Source organism: Eublepharis macularius, chromosome 14, assembly GCF_028583425.1.
Source record: "Eublepharis macularius isolate TG4126 chromosome 14, MPM_Emac_v1.0, whole genome shotgun sequence".
Classification (NCBI taxonomy): domain Eukaryota; kingdom Metazoa; phylum Chordata; class Lepidosauria; order Squamata; family Eublepharidae; genus Eublepharis; species Eublepharis macularius.
The window spans coordinates 34,781,601-34,798,470 of record NC_072803.1 but is presented as its reverse complement, the minus strand read 5'-3'; the positions used below and the strand labels follow the sequence as shown (position 1 = coordinate 34,798,470).

The 16,870-nt window shown below is 45.6% G+C and overlaps 1 protein-coding gene across 1 annotated transcript in view; it reads right to left on the bottom strand.

Annotated features, from left to right (window-relative positions):
- The window catches only part of FAM178B (family with sequence similarity 178 member B), a 202,698-nt gene that overhangs the window by 87,951 nt on the left and 97,877 nt on the right, over positions 1-16,870 (bottom strand). The window contains exon 5 of the mRNA XM_054997241.1: positions 15,723-15,820. Coding sequence (XP_054853216.1) covers positions 15,723-15,820 — 98 coding nt within the window. The remainder of the gene's footprint in view (positions 1-15,722; positions 15,821-16,870) is intronic.

Genomic DNA, 16,870 nt, shown 5'->3' with positions numbered 1-16,870 from the left:
GACAGGATTTCCTGTGCATAAAGCTTCCCTGACAGATGAGTGTCCAGCTTTTTCTTTAAAAAACTCTAGAGGGAGGAGATGCTGTAACTTATCTCACTGCTGAACTGTTCTTTTTGGACATCCGTACATAGCTGGGGCTTCCACACTCTGCAGAATATCTACTTCCTTCTCACCTGATCAGATCGACACAGACCAAATAACTACAGTTGCAAAATAATTTATACAAAGAGCTTCAATGGCACATCAGGGGTCACAGGATTGTGCTTTTCTTGTCACAGAATTTGTAAAATTAGCAGACAGTCTGTGCAACCCTCCTTTACTACTGTTGAGCTTCGGATGCCACTTGCTGGACCTATCATTGCTGTGCAATGAAGTGTGTGCAGAATTTAATTGCTGGCCCGCCCACAAAACCATTCATCTGGAAGAGCCCAAAGATTCCTGTTCTGAAAAAAGGAACATTTGAAGCAAGTCTTTTAAAAAAGTTAAAAACATTGCAGCCCTGGAGGGAGCCGGATTACTGTCCGCTCCAGAGAGAGCCATACAGAGTGAGCTCAGCTCAGCAGTTTAGACAGCCTGGATCTCTGCCAGCCCCCGAGTCATTATTACTTCATTAGTTAGATTAGGAGAGAGACGGCTGCAGAGTCATTTGTGGCTGCAGCGTTGGGGACTGGCTTCGGCACAGTGTGGTGACAACACTCCCTCTGACGCTCCCCACCCTCTTGAACACCCCACATTAGGGTAAACACTCTGTCCATCCACACACACGCACCTCTCCTGCACTGCGAAGCGAGCCATTTCCAAATTTCACATGTGGAAACTGAAGTATATAGCAGGTAAAGAACTCAGTCAGAGGTCTCACTGCAAGACACAGTGGACACCTCTGAACCGAAGATCTACAAAGCTTACATTGCTACCTTTTATAACTAGGTGCTTTAGAGTTAGGATTTCATACTCTGGAGGACACAGGCACACAACCCAAATCACCCAAATGCTACCCTAGGAAAAATGTGATGACCTCTCCTCCCTAACACATTTGTCTGGAGTTAATGTTATTGATATTTGAATGACAGGGATTGGGTTGTTCTGCTAAAGAGTGAAGGTAAATGAAAAGTGGATTCACCAAAGGTGACGTGGACTTCGCTGCTCTTGGGGGCTCTGAGTATGCTGTGTGGGAGCACAGAAAAGCCGAAGGAGGCAAGGGAGGAGAAACCCAGGGCAGGGCAATCACACCATCAGCTCCTGAGAAGACAACCAATGGCATGAGGCCATTTCCCTTGTTTACTGTTTTGCCTTTGTGGATTTTTAATGGTAACCCTTCTTGGATGTGTTGACAGAAAGGCAGTATTTACATGCAATAAATAAATAAAAAGAAAAAAATGAACTGACACCTCAGAATGTTGGCATGGGAGATGAGGGCTGAGTTTTATTTCTTAAAAAGTGAGGTGCTGAGACTCCAGCTTGTGTGGTAGGCCTGGAAAGAAGCACTCTTAAGCATGTGGCAATCGCTGTCAGTGATGCAGGAAAAGAACTATCCATATACCCAGAGGTACAATATATTATCACTTTATATGTGGCAAAAGATGGGACAATAGGGTAAAAGGAGAAAAGGGTGATACCACAAGACCAACATTGCTTACAAGAGACATTTTCCCTCTTAGTCCCCTGTTTGGCCCCAAAGCACCTGAGATTCAGGAGCCTGCAGTCAGTTATTTTGATCATTCTCACTTTGCAGCTAGGAAAGAGGAGGCACTCTTAGCTTCTGAGCATTATTTTGTGCTTAGACGCACTGCTGTTGCTGTGCCAAGTATTATCAGGTGGCTGGGCTGTTTGCAATGATATTTCTATTGTTGTGTATCAGCTGTGGTGGCTCAGCAGGGCACACACAAAAGATATGTACTTATCCTTCTATTGTTCCCATTGTGGCTGATCCAGAGCTAACCAGATTCTGATCTGTATTCCCATGGGGTTATCTTGGGTGCCAGCCAGGACAGCAGGTAAAATTACAACATGGGCATCTGTGTATTAAACATACACACAAACACATGCTGGTCATGCCTGTGTCCCTAATCTAGAGCAATCAAACTCCATGTTGCTTTTGTGCTGGCTGCCAGGAGGGGGGGGGTGGAGGGTGGCTGCCATTACAGAAAAACTCAATGTGTTCCCCGCACACTGTCACACATAATAAGGAGGGTCTTCTTAGATGTGGAAATTGCTTCTATGCAGGCCTATCTTCCCATCATTATATGACAGAGGCAGCTATGCTGGGCTTTATCTCTAAACAGCTGCTTTCAGAGACATTGCTGGAAAGCATTCCGTCAGCAAAAAGAGGTGAATTTAACATGAGGGGCAGCTCAGGCGGGGAGGGAAACTGGCCAGGCACGTGCCTAATAGCAGGCTTGAGAACTCTGCTGTGGAGATTTATAAGGGCGTGAGGCCCAGGGAGAGGAATTATTGGAGGGTTTGTGTGTATGCCTGGCGAAGAACGAGGGGCAACTGAGGGCAAGGATAAGGAAATGCTGCTTTCTTCCCACAGCAAGAAAGAGCTAGGTGGCCATGTTATCTGCCAAGCCAAGGCCAGGGGGCTTCCTACAAACTGGGGAGACAGGCAGTATGGCTGACGGAGATATTTACAGCAGGAAAAATGAGACTTTATCAAAAATGTGTCAAAGTGTACCAGAGTGAGAAACAATGAAGCCAGGATTGAGTTTCTCCAAAGGTATCAATGGTGAAACAATTCACCATTAGGAGACTTAGGCTTCCTTTGTCTGATACCTCTTGCTCATTTCATGTTGCATGCCTGAATATAACTTTACATCCCTTGTAGGATTGAGGCCTGGCCTTAAATCATATCCCATCATAAAGGGTTGCAGGTCCCCCCGGCAAACCATGGGGGGGTACTTACACCTGTGCTTTCACGCATGAGCATGTGCACGCACATGCATCCCTGGTCAGTGACATCAACTCCAGCATGATGACCCAGAAGTGACGGCATCACGCCAGGGCTGATTCTTTAACATTCAGCTTCAAACATAGTGAAAATGCTATGTTTGGGGCTGAGTATTAAAGAGTTGGCCTTGGTGTGATGCCATTGCTTCGTGGTCACACCCAAAGTGATTTCATCAACCAGGGTTGTGGGCATGTGTGCGACTATTTCCCTCAGCCTGAATCCTCCTGCCAATCAGCTGGCAATCAGTGGGCAGAGGCATAAATTGCTGGGACACTGCCTGCCTTTGGCAGGCATCTGGCAAGCCTACCATCAAGCCTTCTGCCCAGAACTGATTCCAAAGTCATCAGCCTAGTCACTAGTTAGGCTTCTTGGCTCCATCTCATACACACTAGATGGGCAAAAAGCCTACAGGGACAGCCACAGACTGGTTCAGTTCCCATTGAGAAAATGGCTGCTTTGGAAGGTGCAGTCTATGGCATTATGGCCTGCTGATGTCCCTCCCCTCTTCAAAACCTGTCCTCCCCAGGCTCCACTTCTAAATCTCTAGGAATTTCCCAACCCAGAGTTGGAAATCTTAACTAGCTCAGGTGTCAGAGATGTTTGGGGTCTGTTATCTCTGGTTCACTCTGGTGGGGCAGGGTCTGGGAGGATTAAATGCCTCCAGAAGCAACTGCTGATACATCCAACAACTGCTATCGACTGCTTCAGGAGGACCACCTCACACTGATCGTTTTGGCCTACTGATATTCTACTCACTGCATTATTGTTTGGCCAAACCCCAGGAAATAAATTGAGTACAGTAGTTCAATACCTAATAGATGAGATGGAACTTCAGTTTCATTGAATTGCTCCTTTTCTCATCTATCATTGCAGCATAAGCCACCAATGTGGTTAGGTCTAGAGGCCAAGAAAGTGACTTGTTGAAAGCTTTGAAATGAACATGGTTGAGTTGCGTTCAATCCCAGGTCCTCTAATGCCCATAGGAATCACACAGGCTCTTTTCAATAGGTGTACTTGAAGTTCATACATTACAGATTACTCTAGTTGTGCCTGGGGTCCACACCTTGTGTATCTGTCAAAGGTCAGTTGTAGTTTTCCTTCATTCCCCTGTGCACAGGTGCTTGATTTGGATTAGGTCCACTGCTCACCCAGAAAAGGGGCCTCAGCCTTTCCCACTAACCATCTTCCCAGGGAGTGCTATTTAGGACGCTGAAAAAACTAATGTGCTCCCTGAGATACATGCGGGTTTCCCAACAGGCCAAATAGTGCCCCTACAGGCCCAGGAACTGAGGAGAATCCACAACTCATGCCTGACACGGGATGCTGACCTCAGACCCAACCTATGTACTCAATGATGTGCAAATCAGGAAGCACCACAGACAACATCCTTTTTGCAGGTTTCCTTTCCCTCCTCCTGGGATGTTTCTGCCATCTCTTCCATCACTGTAACTACATCTCACATGCTCCCCATACACAGGGATCTGTACACACCAGTGAGTCCTTACTTTTAAATCTCCCCACCTTTTTGCTTGTGACTTTGGATCAGTGGACGCTTTCAAAAAAAGAACATGGTACAGCCATCCTGGGACTGCTCCACCGCTGCCCATATGTGGTAATGTTATTGGGAGAACATGCTAGTTTTGCATGAATACATACTTCCCTGTGTCAAAAAATGTATGCCTGTGAACTGCTAGCATGTCAGAGGGACAGAGAGTTCATTCAGACCTTCTAGTTTTCAATGGATGGATTTTTAAAAAACACTTGGGGCAGAACCCAAACGTATGACCTCACATCTTCATTTCTAAATATGGAGCTTTCTGCCTCATTCTTTCTACCCTACCCATGCTCACGGACCTCTTTCACTCTTCTCATTCTCACACTTGTCCTTACTGCTATTTCTTACATGCTATTTCTTGATGCCTGGGGCCTGGGACAAACTCCCCTATGTCACTTGCATCCTCACTCAAGTCTGTGAGTCTTGTCTGAACCATCTGCATATCATTCCCTACACCCCTATTGACATTTGACAGCTTTCTCAACTGACAAGCATTCATAATAAGCTTGTCAGCCCCTACCCTCCCTCTTCCATTCTTGCTTTATAGTTTGTCAGCCCTCTTGATAGGGACAAATTAATGCTGCTAACCTGTACAGCTCCCAACACACTGCTAGTGTTCTGTAAATATTACTACTAGTAGCAGCAGAGAGAGCCTTCTACCAAGGCCAGTATGGGGTAGGAGTGTTTTAATGATTCTTCTTATAACAGTTTTTGCCTCAGTTGTTTTGTAATGAGAATGGAAAATCCACTTTGGTCAGAATGCTCAATTGCAGTATAAATGCCTTCTCTCAAATGAGAGCCAGCATGGTGTGGTGAGTGTAAGACCAGATCTAGACAAACCAGGTTCAAATCCCTATCTCGGGCCAGTCACACACACTCAGCATAACCTACCACACAGGATTGTTCTGAGGATGAAATGGAGGAGAGGAGAATGATGTAAGCCAGGGATCCCCAACCTTTTGGCACACGGGGGCCGCATTAGAGTGCCCAGTGCCTAAAGAGGGCCACAGCTTAACTCAAAATGCAACAAAACTGCAGGGTGATAGCAGCAAATAAGCAGGTTGGAGGGCCGCACAGAAAGAGCTTGGGGGCCGCATGTGACCCACGGGCCACAGGTTGGGGACCCCTGAAGCCATCTTGAGTCCCCACTGGGGAGAAAGGTGGAGTGTAAATAAAATAAAGCTTGTGGCCAGAAACAGTGAGTCAAGAAACCCCTACAGTCTGCTCCTCCGCACCTCCATCCAGGGAGGGGCAATTGGGGATCCCAGATGTGAACAAAGCTTCTTCCTTGAGGTGGTACAGACCTCTGAACTGAGGGTTGGTCAACTTGCCCAGAGTCCCACAAGAGCCCCCTCTCTTTCTCTTCCACTTTTTATTCTGCATTAATAGCGACTGTGCACTTGCATAAGTGGCACAAGCAAGGATGAAAGTCAGATTTAAATCTCATGCATCAAAGCAGCCTAAAAGTGTTGGAGCGAGGGAGGCTTTTTAGGGGGCAGCCTTGGCTTTGCGCAGGGGCAGTCTGCTGGAACCAGGGAGTGACACAACAATTCCTCCCTCTCTTTGTGAGCCTGGCTGGCCTCACGCCTGTGGGCTGATCCCAGCTACCAAAGGGGGAAAATAAAACTCAACTCCAAGTAACCTCTCTGGCAAAAGCAGTTATTACACAGCCAGCCGGGCTTCTGTCCAACAGGATCCAGCGCAGGAGGGGAGAAGGGGAAGGGAGTGAGAACAGCTGTCTTTGCCAGGTCAAGAGCCCACAGGAGACTTAGGGGGCAGTGGGGAGCAGGGGAAGGAGGCAGAGGTAGCTCCACCAAGAGGAAGGTAAGATAGCTGTTTCAGATGAAAGATTTTGGGAATTATTAAAAGGAGGAAAAGTGGAAGCAAGTCACAATTCACAGGGAATTACTTGGATAAAGATAAGGAAGGAAGTCCTTATCAAATTTGCAGAGGACACCAATATGGAAAGATAGTTACCACCTGAAAAGATAGAAATAAAATTTAATATTACCTTGGAAAGCTGGGCTGCAACTAAGGAAATGAAATTTAACAAATGTAAAATTCGGCATTTAGGCAAAAAGAATGCACATGTGGTTAACCTGGCTTAGCTGTAGTACATGTGAAAGAGATCTCAGGTCTGCAGTTTACTACAAGCTGAAGAATGAGCCAGCAGTGTGATGCAGGTATAAAAAAAGCGAATATGATTTTATGCTGCATTAAGTACTCTTCTATTGATAAGTTATGCGAAACAATTCTATTCCATCCTCCTACACAACTGGATTCAAGTACAGCATACAACAGTATATCAATAAAATGTGATTATGTTGAAAATGTAACTGATTTTTTTTTTGCAAAAACCCTTGTGACCCAAGAGGACTGAGGTGGCCACTTCTAGAGGATTGGAACAAGGAAATAACAGGGAAATCTGCCATGTGGAAGCCCTGTTGCTGCTGTGCTTTATCTGCAACCGCTCCAGCAACAGGCAAACTACAAAATCCCGTCCCGCATAGAAGACACTTCAATGTCTTTAAGTTCCCCCGCTCAAGCCCCTTTGAAATGAACAAGAACTGCAGATATCCGGCTTATTTTAAGGAGGCATATGCAGGAGAACTTCCTGGTGGATTGTGTCCCATCTTTCTTTCTTGGGAGCAGAGGAGGGGGAAAGAGGAGACATATGGATTTCTTACAATAGCACAGCCCTGGAAAGATGCAATTGGTTAAGTCTGTTTCTACCTATAGTTGTTTCCTATATCACGTTCACTTGGCATTTCTAAAAATGCTAATTGGAAGCCTCTTTTCTGTTTCCTGACTCCCTCCCACCGCCTTTCTATAAATACTGAAGCCTGCAGAGGGCTTGTCAGTGGGGGATTGAGCACAAAAGACTTTGCAACCTTGAGAGAAGTAATAATAATAATAAATAATAATAAAAAAAATTGGAGGAGGAGAAACTGGAATGATAATCATGAGCGACGAGATTTTCAGATGGAAATACCACACACTCTCCATAGCTTCTGGCATCGTGCAGCACAGAAGATGATTTTTTTTCCCCATCAGAAAATGGTTAACCTTCCAAAGCTTTGCCCCAGAAAGGCTGCGTTTTCACTTCTGCACAGTAGAAAATGATTTTTATGCAGGGAAGGGGAGGACACTAAAAGTCAAACTCCAAAAGAGATACTAGGAGAGCCACAAATGTAACTCCAGAGAAGTTTTTAATGTTAAACAGTAACTGCAAGGGCCACTCCCCCCAATTTGGACTAGGGCCACATTACATGCAATTTTCCTGATTTCAGACAGCCCCCCTCCCCGGGAAACAGACAGCCCTTGCCCTCTTGGGAGAAACATGCTGGCGTTATCCAGGAAATGTATATCTTTCCTTCAACAATGCAAATGGAAGTTCTAAGGGATATTTTTGTGGATGGGAAAATGGTGCAGGAACAAAACCGGTCAAACTCCTCCCTCTAACCATACCAGAGCCCTGATAGCAATCCCAGCCCCCGCCACCCTCAGTTACCAATTTTTTAAAAAAAAATTGGTAGAGATATTCATAGATCTTCTAGCATCTCATCTAACTAGGAGGGGAAGGAACTGAATTAATGAGCCAGACTTAGGGTCCCAATTCCAAGTTGGGAGATTCCCGGGGACTTGGAGTGGAGCCTGGAGAAAGCAGAGTTTGGGGAAAGGAGAGTGCTCAGCAGGGATGTGATGGCATACAATCCACCCTCCAATGGCAAACCTGCCATTTTCTTCAGAAGAACTGATCCCTATAGTTTGCAGAACATGCATACAGTTGCATGTTCAGCTGGGAGCTACTCAGATTTCTCCAATGCATGGGGCTCTGTCTCAGAATGGAACCATGGCACATGGGGAAAGAAGCTGGCTGGGGAGGCTGAAGCCACTTCTCCCTGGGTGCTGCAGTTCAGATCTGAACCAGGAACCCTTGCTCCTGGGAAATCTCAGCAGAGAGTGCTCAGACCACAAGTGAGTCAAAGTTGGGTCTGGGAACCCAGAGACAATACACCCCAAATCATAAAGTGCAGTTTGCCCTCCTGATTTCAGAGGAAGGGGAGGAGGGAAAGATTTCAATAGGAGGTAGAAAGTAAAAGCTTACTCTTGGATCTCTTCAAGATTAAACTGAAAAGGGACGGGGGAACCCAATAATATTAGTATATTAGTGGGATGGATCCAACCAGCTTTTCCACTGATGAAAAAGAGAGGAAAGTTCTCCTTTTACTACCCAAAAAGGTTATGCTGGAGATCATGGTACCTGCAAGGACACAAGTCATGTATGACAGCTGTTGTAGTGAGTGAAAAAGTTGGTTGGATCCACTCTTCTGTTATTAGGATAACCTAACCTACGGACTACATATTTGTACATTGTAGGTTATCCAAGTTTGTAGGTTATCAAACTACTTACCAAACTACATGTTAAATTGGGGGTCCATGACTGGTTTTCCAAATGTGCTTTTAATATTAAAAAAACCTCCTGTAGGGGTCCCCTGATTTGGATAACAGAAACAGCACTTAGGTGGGTTGAGTTAACACAACAGAAATCCCTCCTAACATTTATTGGCCCCAGTAGAGAAAAAATGCAGGTACAACTGTATTGTGCCTTCATTCTCCCCCGTTGGTGCGGGTGGGGTAAAATGGCCTACAGATTGCCTCATCTGCCACCTGGCACTGGAATCCAAATCCAAGTCCCCTTCCTGCAGCTCTGATTTAATGCTAAAATATATACTGGGAGATCTAGGCTGCAATCCTAAGAGCACTTTCCTGTGAGTAAGCACCATTGAATAAAATAGAACTTACTTCTGAACAAACCTGCTTAGGATTGCTCCCCTAGTCATGTACCCTCAACAATAACATGTAGTTTGGCCCTTCATGCCATAAAGAAGTGAGATTTTGAAGCCATCAGCATTCTTCATTGGGTTGGATGTTGAGTAAAAATCTCCAAAAAGGGGGGGGGGGTGAGAGAAGTGGATGTTCTTGGGCATGATACTCAGATAAGACCATCTCACATGTGAACAGACCAGACATGTGAAAAGGACCACTCAGTCTGCCATTTCCACAGCTAATTTGGATCTTTGTTGCCTGACTTGAGAGTAGAACTCAGGAGTCCTGGCCCTTCAGGTAATAATGAGGAAGGAATAGTTGGAAGCCAGAAAACATCAAGTCATTTTTTAGACTAATATCTCATTATATACCAAGTCATTTCACCCCTTGTGCCTGTAAAAAGGAGATAAAGTGCTTATTGCCTGTTTAGAGCTGTCAGGATTATACAAAGCAAAGCAGAGTTTTTATCTGCTCTGAACACTGGAATTGCTTTACCTTCTCAAAAGGGAGGAATTAAACTTGGGGCCAGTTTGGACACTGCTGTCTTCTATGCTCAGGGAGATCAGGGCAGCCCTATGATGACGAGACACCTCACTTCGGCAATGGATGTGGGGTGACTATAATGGGCAGCCAAGAAGGAGACAGAAAACTCCATCCCAGGAGGAACGAGCTACAGGGAAAGGTTTAGAAAAACACACACTAGAATGAATGGGAGTCAGCCGCATCACAGCCCTTCCCACAATCTGTTATCCTCACCGTGCAAGGTGGAGAGAGGGAGTAGTGTCTGATTAGGCCTAAGAACTCTTTGAACACATTGCTGGAGCCCCAGGATGACACGCCGCTTCGTAATTAGGCCTTGAAGTCTTCTCCGCAATAAAAAAGAAAAACAAAACGTAGGAGTGAGGGCAGGCTAGAGAAGAGGAAGACCTGTAGACAGGCCCTCTACCCAACCTTTTTCCAGTTTAGTCATTTCCCTGAAAATGACCTGAAGAGCAATGGCTGAAACTGGCATGATGTTTGTCATTAGGGCTGTTGCAGAAATGCAGAACGTCATCCAAGTAAGAAGAGCTTTCTGCATTTGGAAGATTACCCAGAAGCCCTTTCCTTTACAGTGGCAGCAATCCCAGAATTCCCCAGGGCAACCATTGCGGTTAATAACATGTGCCTACAAGAGACAGAGTGAAGCACAGTAGTTGTGCTTGAGAGGGGAATGGGGAGGGCGTGAACACAAGGAGGACAAATGCAGGATAAGGATCACTTACGTGACGTCTGTGTGGCTATGAGACACAGAACAAGATTGGCACAGCTCTGTGAACAAAAGGCTGGATGCTTGTGCAGCTCCATTTTGGAACAAGCAATCCAATTCAGAGGAAGCAGATAGGTTAATGAAACAGGAAGATGAGCTCATTGGCTGTGGAGAGGATTTTGGCCCTAAAGTAAAGTGGAATTTAAGAGGCTGGGGATAGGGTTGCCTATACCTTTCTGGTGGGAGTGGGGGCGGGGGGAACCTGGCACTTACCTTGTGCCATGTAGACTGTTGTTTTTGTGCAAGCACACTCCCAGCACTTGCGTGATGACTTCACTTCTGGGAAGTGACCTCACCACGCTGGCTATGGGTGTGTTCCCACACTTTGTGCAGATTAAATTCAATCCATCTGGGGCCAAAATTGGCCCCAGCAAAGAGCAGGAGCACATCCGCGGCTGGCACAATGGCACCACTTCAGGAAGTTGCTTTCTCAGGTTGCCTGCCAGCGGCGGGCAATCTCCGGGGGACTTCCTACCTCCTGCTGATCTGGGGCCAACCCTCAGGAGATTGTCCACCTAGCTGAGGGGCAGGAGTGGAGCTAATTTTTAGACTGAAGTTGGGAGGTATAATCAAACTAAAAGTTCTCTGCCGCTAATTTAGGTTAACAGGCATATATGACTGAAAAACAGCCAAAGGCCTTATGGCTCCTTTGGGGGAGAGGTGATAGCTCTAAGGCTACAGAGGGAGCATGGTGAAGTGCTTAGAGTGTCAGACTAGGATTTGGATTCTTAGGATCCCGACTCTGCCACAGAAAGGGACCTTAGGCCAATTACATACTGTCTACCTAACTGACCTCACAGGATTGTTGTTGAGAGGATAAAATGAAGGATAGGAGAATGATGTTGTAAGCCACTTTGGCTCCCCATTGGGGAGAAAAAGAGGGCATATATATCTAGATAAATTAAATAAAAATGGTTGCAAACCTATGCATTCTTACTTTGGAGGAAATCCCATCAAAGTAACTGCATAGGATCAACCTCCAGATCAGCGTCTTGCTATCTAGAATCCCCTAAGCCCTTAATTCAAGTATTCAGAGCTTCCTCCCATCTCTGAGCCAGAGAACTTCATTTCTCCTGGAGCCTTGAAAGCTGTCATATCTGCTTCCTTCATTGGGAGGGAGCAGAATGAAGTGGAAGAAGCCCTTACGTATAGGAAGAGATGAGAGTTCATCACACCCTTGCCCGCTGCTCTGCTTTCCTTTGCCGGGACTTGAACTCTTGGCCCCAGAAAGAGACGGACTGAGCTCCTTTCCTCTCTCAAGCAATGTGCAAATGAAAAGAGAATCTTGGGAAATGTCCGCCACCCATCCCAAAGAAGGAAATGGGGCCCCCCAATAGCAGCATGCTTCATACAAGAGATGAGAGTCCTTTGCATTGGGGCGGATGAGATACAGAGCTTCTCATCTGGCCCACTCCCTTCCAGCAACTGTTTCCCCAGCCAGATTCACAGCAGATGCTGGCTTGCACACAGAGAGGGCAAACATGGAAGGGAGGAGATGAACAACAATTCAAATATCCTCAGGATACACAGGATACAACAGTTTTTAGGACACTGCAGCTAATCTACCACCTCAAAATCGGATGCTCTTCTTGTTCAGGTCATCCCTAATCTCCCCTCCCTCTCAACAAAGCCCTGCAAATCGTTCAGCCAACAACTGCATAGCCTCCAGGAAGTCACGTAACTCCTTACAACTCTCATCCACTTTTCATTCCACCAACTTTCAAAGATTGAAGGACTACAAGCCTGCAAGCAAACAGTTTGATTGGGAAATACCTGTGCACTCTCTCCCTCCCTCCTTTCACATTAAAGAACCAATGAAGACTGTTCCATTTCTACTGCAGGCATGTCGTTTCTCTTACGAGACATCTTACACAAGGACGCTCAAGTGTAAAGAGACGCAATGTTAGCTGGGAAGCATTAAAAAGAAGGAGCTGGCGCTGTGAATTTCACCTCTAGTTTGGGGAGGCGAAGATGAAATTAACAAATCCTCTGACGAGCGATCTCCACCGGTTCTGTCTTTTAAAACTATCCTTCTTGACTAACATTGCATCTCCCTACTCTTGAGCGTCCTCGTGTAAGATGCCTCGTGTAGAGAGACACCGAGTCTCTCTAGACAGTACATCTTACACAGAGATGCTCAAGTGACTTACTTTCTGTGTGGTCTTATATTCAAGTGTACTCTGTCTCTCTAGCAGTGCATGTGTATCCACAATGGGAGAACCAGTGTAAGATCTTTCACTTGATCCTACTAGTGTATGATGTTTTGTATAGAGAAACTCTCCATCTCCCCCTTATTTTTTCTTTCTTTGCTGGCCCCCCAAGATCCTGTTGATATTTTGATGGCAGTGGCAGCATGTGTGAGGCAACCTAGTTTCACACCAAGACCTTTCAGTGCTGCGGTCCATTTTTCACAATTATCTGCAAGTAGAATTGGAACAGGGTTACACACAACACTTAATCTAGGAGGATATTCCCCCAATGACAAGAACCTACTGTGTGTCTATTCAGAAACAAGTAATCTTTAGCAAATGATTTGCATCTTCCCTCAAGTCTTGTTTCTTCGTTTTCAGACTAATTATTTGCTGTCCTGGCTGGTTGGTTCTCTTGGGCATTTATAAATTCTTGTCCCCTGAGGACATTGGGCGAATAAATAACGCTTTTCACCTTTTAGGAAACCCAAGTCACTGTTCATAATTTTTATGTTATTATTTATTATTGTAAAAGTGCAATTTCAAAATAATATTTTTAAAAGAAATGAGTGCTGCCTTTGACTGTCTACAAAATGAAAAGCAGACCTTAAAGCTTCCCACCTCTCTTCTCTCTCCAAACAAAAACTAATAATTGACAACTGATTCAAAGAAATAGGAATTAATTAAGCTGGAAGGAAAAGGGAGGGAAGAAAATGAATGGATAGTAGCCATGACAAATCTCGATTGTGTTGTAAATGTTCACAAAGGACAGCCTGGTGCATGAATTATTATTTACGTTTTTAAATAAACACCCCAAATTGGGCCTGAAAAAATATGGGGAAACAATACAAGAACATACTGGAATGCAAGAGGTTGCCAATGATGTTGTTTAGATTGGCTGATAAACCTGAATGAACAAATAACAGCAATTCCAGAATAAATGTGGAACTGCCCCCCCTTCTCTCTCTGTCCTTCTTTTGACCTGGTTCATATTTGGATGGCAGCAGCACTCATACAGTAGAGCAATGTGTTGGTGGCCATCCCTTATACCATGTGCCTTGATGTACATGTGAGCTGGAAGGCCACATAGTGACTAAGTATGCAGATGTCTTGTTCATGGAATTTCCCACCATCCCCACCACTCTGAGAGAGCAAAGTTGCATGTTTGGGCTTCTTTGTGGCGTGGACCCCTGCAGATACTTTCTGGGAGAGGAAGGAGGAGAAAGGTTGTCCAATTGCAACTGTGGCTTATTTCCTCCTTACTGTTTCTCTTTCTCTCTCCTCCCTCTTCCTTGATACATGCACTCTTTTTTTCCTCTTGCTTGTTCGTTCTTCCCTGATAAATGCAGTGTTTACGGCAAGGCTTCACTGCTACACGCACAACACAGCACAAGATACCATTCCAATGCTCATGCATCATATATGCAATATATATATAAAGCACTATCATCAGGGAAACACAGTTCATGTGATTATGGAATGTTCTTGTCATGGTGCAGTAAACCTGATTTGATTGACAAAACAATGCAAAGACATAGGGGAAAAGCTATGTGTGAGACTGTGGCAGCCTTCCTATTCCAGATATGTGAACTTCAAGCCTTCCCCACCTAACCAGCCCTTGGTCATACACAGGGCTCATTTTGAGGGGGAACGCACAGGAACGCAGTTCTGGTAGTTTTCCAAAAAGGTCACATGTCAGGTGGCCCCGCCCACTTGATTTTTTACCATTTTGGGCCCGTTTCAGACTGGATTTGGCCCAAAATGTCCAGGATCGGGCCTAAAACAGCCAGGATTGGTCCCAAAACAGCCAGGATCAGGCCTCTGACTGGTGGTGGATCCCTCTCCCACTTAGCAGTGGCCCAATTCTGACCATTTTGGGACCCTTTTCGGCCATTTTCAGTCCCTTTTTGCCATTTTGGGACCAATTTTGGCCCTGAAGGGCCAGGATTGGGTCCCAAACAGCCAGGATAGGTGAGGCCAGGGGGTGTGGCATATACAAATCAGCTATGCCAATGACACACTTCCGTTGATGGCAAGGGGTGTGGCATATGCTGATGAGTTATGCTAATGAGTTCCTGCAGCTCTTTTTCTACGAAATGGCCCCTGGTCATACACACCTCCCATCTCTGCCTATTCTCTCTCCCATCTGCTCTCAGACTCCATTTCTGTAGCTTCCTCCCATCCTCTGAGCCACTCTGTCTTCCAACCTACCTTTCCTAATCTTCTCCGTTTCCTTTAGCCTGCTGATTTCTCATAAACATGTCCCACACCCCTGCTTTCCTAAGCCCCTACTTCTCCTCTTTGTCCTCAAGCCAATGGCAGCTGGGAAATCTTCTGCCTGCCCCATCCCTTTCAGTTCCATTAAGCCAAATCAGTGCCAGCCATCATCTCTACTACAACTATTGCCTCCTCCAATTACAAAACTGGTGGTAAACAACAGGACAGTCGCTTGTGTTTACCTTTCTGGTAGACAGCACAATTCATTTTAAGTTGCAGCTATTTCTCATTCTAAACAACATGATTTGAAACTAATGGCCCCACCGCCCCTTTTCACAAAACACCCATTTCTCAAAGCAGCAGCTTCTGTTTAGACAAAGGAGGCTGCAAAAGAAGCTAACAGTCCATTCAGATAAGGCTGTGAGCAGATGGAAAGAATGGGAATGAAAGGATTGGAATGTCTCAGAATGGCACCATATTCCATTGTAGAGTAATGCTTCTTGTATAGTAGCATGTATCACCTGGAAGCACTTACGCCTAGCTTCTGCTTGTGACAACTTGTGCCTCTCATGTAAAAAAATACAGAGAAAACCCAATTAGGCTGATTCTACAATCTCTTGAGAGTGACATCCTCCCTCCAGTCAACCCAAAGTTCTTGCTGCACAAGGATGAACTCACCTTCCCCTGTCTGTGGTATCAGGAAAGAGGTGCATGACGGTCACTAGGTTGTGATGGTGCTGAGAGACATGACAGAGGGACTTGCACAATTCCAGCAGCTGTCAAAGAAAAGACATCAAGTTGTGAAGAGGTGGGGGAGGTTGAGGACACCTTCTGACTGTTGCTGGGGGTATGGGGTTAGGAGGGCAAGTCATGGTGCCCTGTGGTGGTGCTCTGTTGTCTTGGTGCTGGAAGGAAGGCAGTGGGAGGGCTTCTGGTGTCCTGGCCTCACTGACAGTCCTTTAGATGGCACTGGATTTCTAGCCACTGTGTGTGACAGAATGTTGGACTGGATGGGCCACTGGCCTGATCCAACATGGCTTTGCTTATGTTCTTATGTTCATGATCTTCTCCATACAACTCCCCACCCTTCCTCCAACTGTCCTTCTCCCTCCCTGAAAGTTCATCTGAATTGTGTGTTGTAGATATATTTTAATTTTCCAAGGAAGAGAATTACAGAATAAGTCATTCCCTCATCCCAGGGAACTCTGGGAAATGTAGTTCTATGATGAGGAGCTAGAGAACTCTAGCAGAAAAGTCCCAACACCTTCACCGAGCTATGACTGACAGGAGGCTTTAGGGAAGCCTGGACTGTTACAGCAGTATACATCTTATGTACATTTGCAGCATAACCACGACCTTAGTTTGTCTTCTGCTCTCTCCTTCTCTTCTGGCCATATTCTCAGTAGACATCTGGAAATCTACTTTCCACATTCACCATAAAAAGTACCCCTTCTCCCCCTGGTGAGTGTGTTGAGCTGCAGCCCCTCATCAAAGCTAGGGGCAAGAAATTGTTCCTGCAGTTGTTCTTCATTTCCAGGGTGCTTGGTGAACCTCCACAGTGCAGTGCAAATGTTGTCTGTTCCCTGACTCCAAGCTCACCAAGAGGGCTGGGGCATGACCATGTCATTCAGTGCTGATGCAGATGACCTTCTGAATTTAACTGAGGAGGAGGATGACAAAGCATCATCCCAGATCTTGTGCAGAACTCTGGAGGCACCCCAAGCATATATGAAGCTCGATGCGATCACTTTAAAGATGTTGGAAAAGGATCATAGTGACCACAAATTTTTATTGGTCAGGGTTTTTATTATGGTATTTTGGCCTGC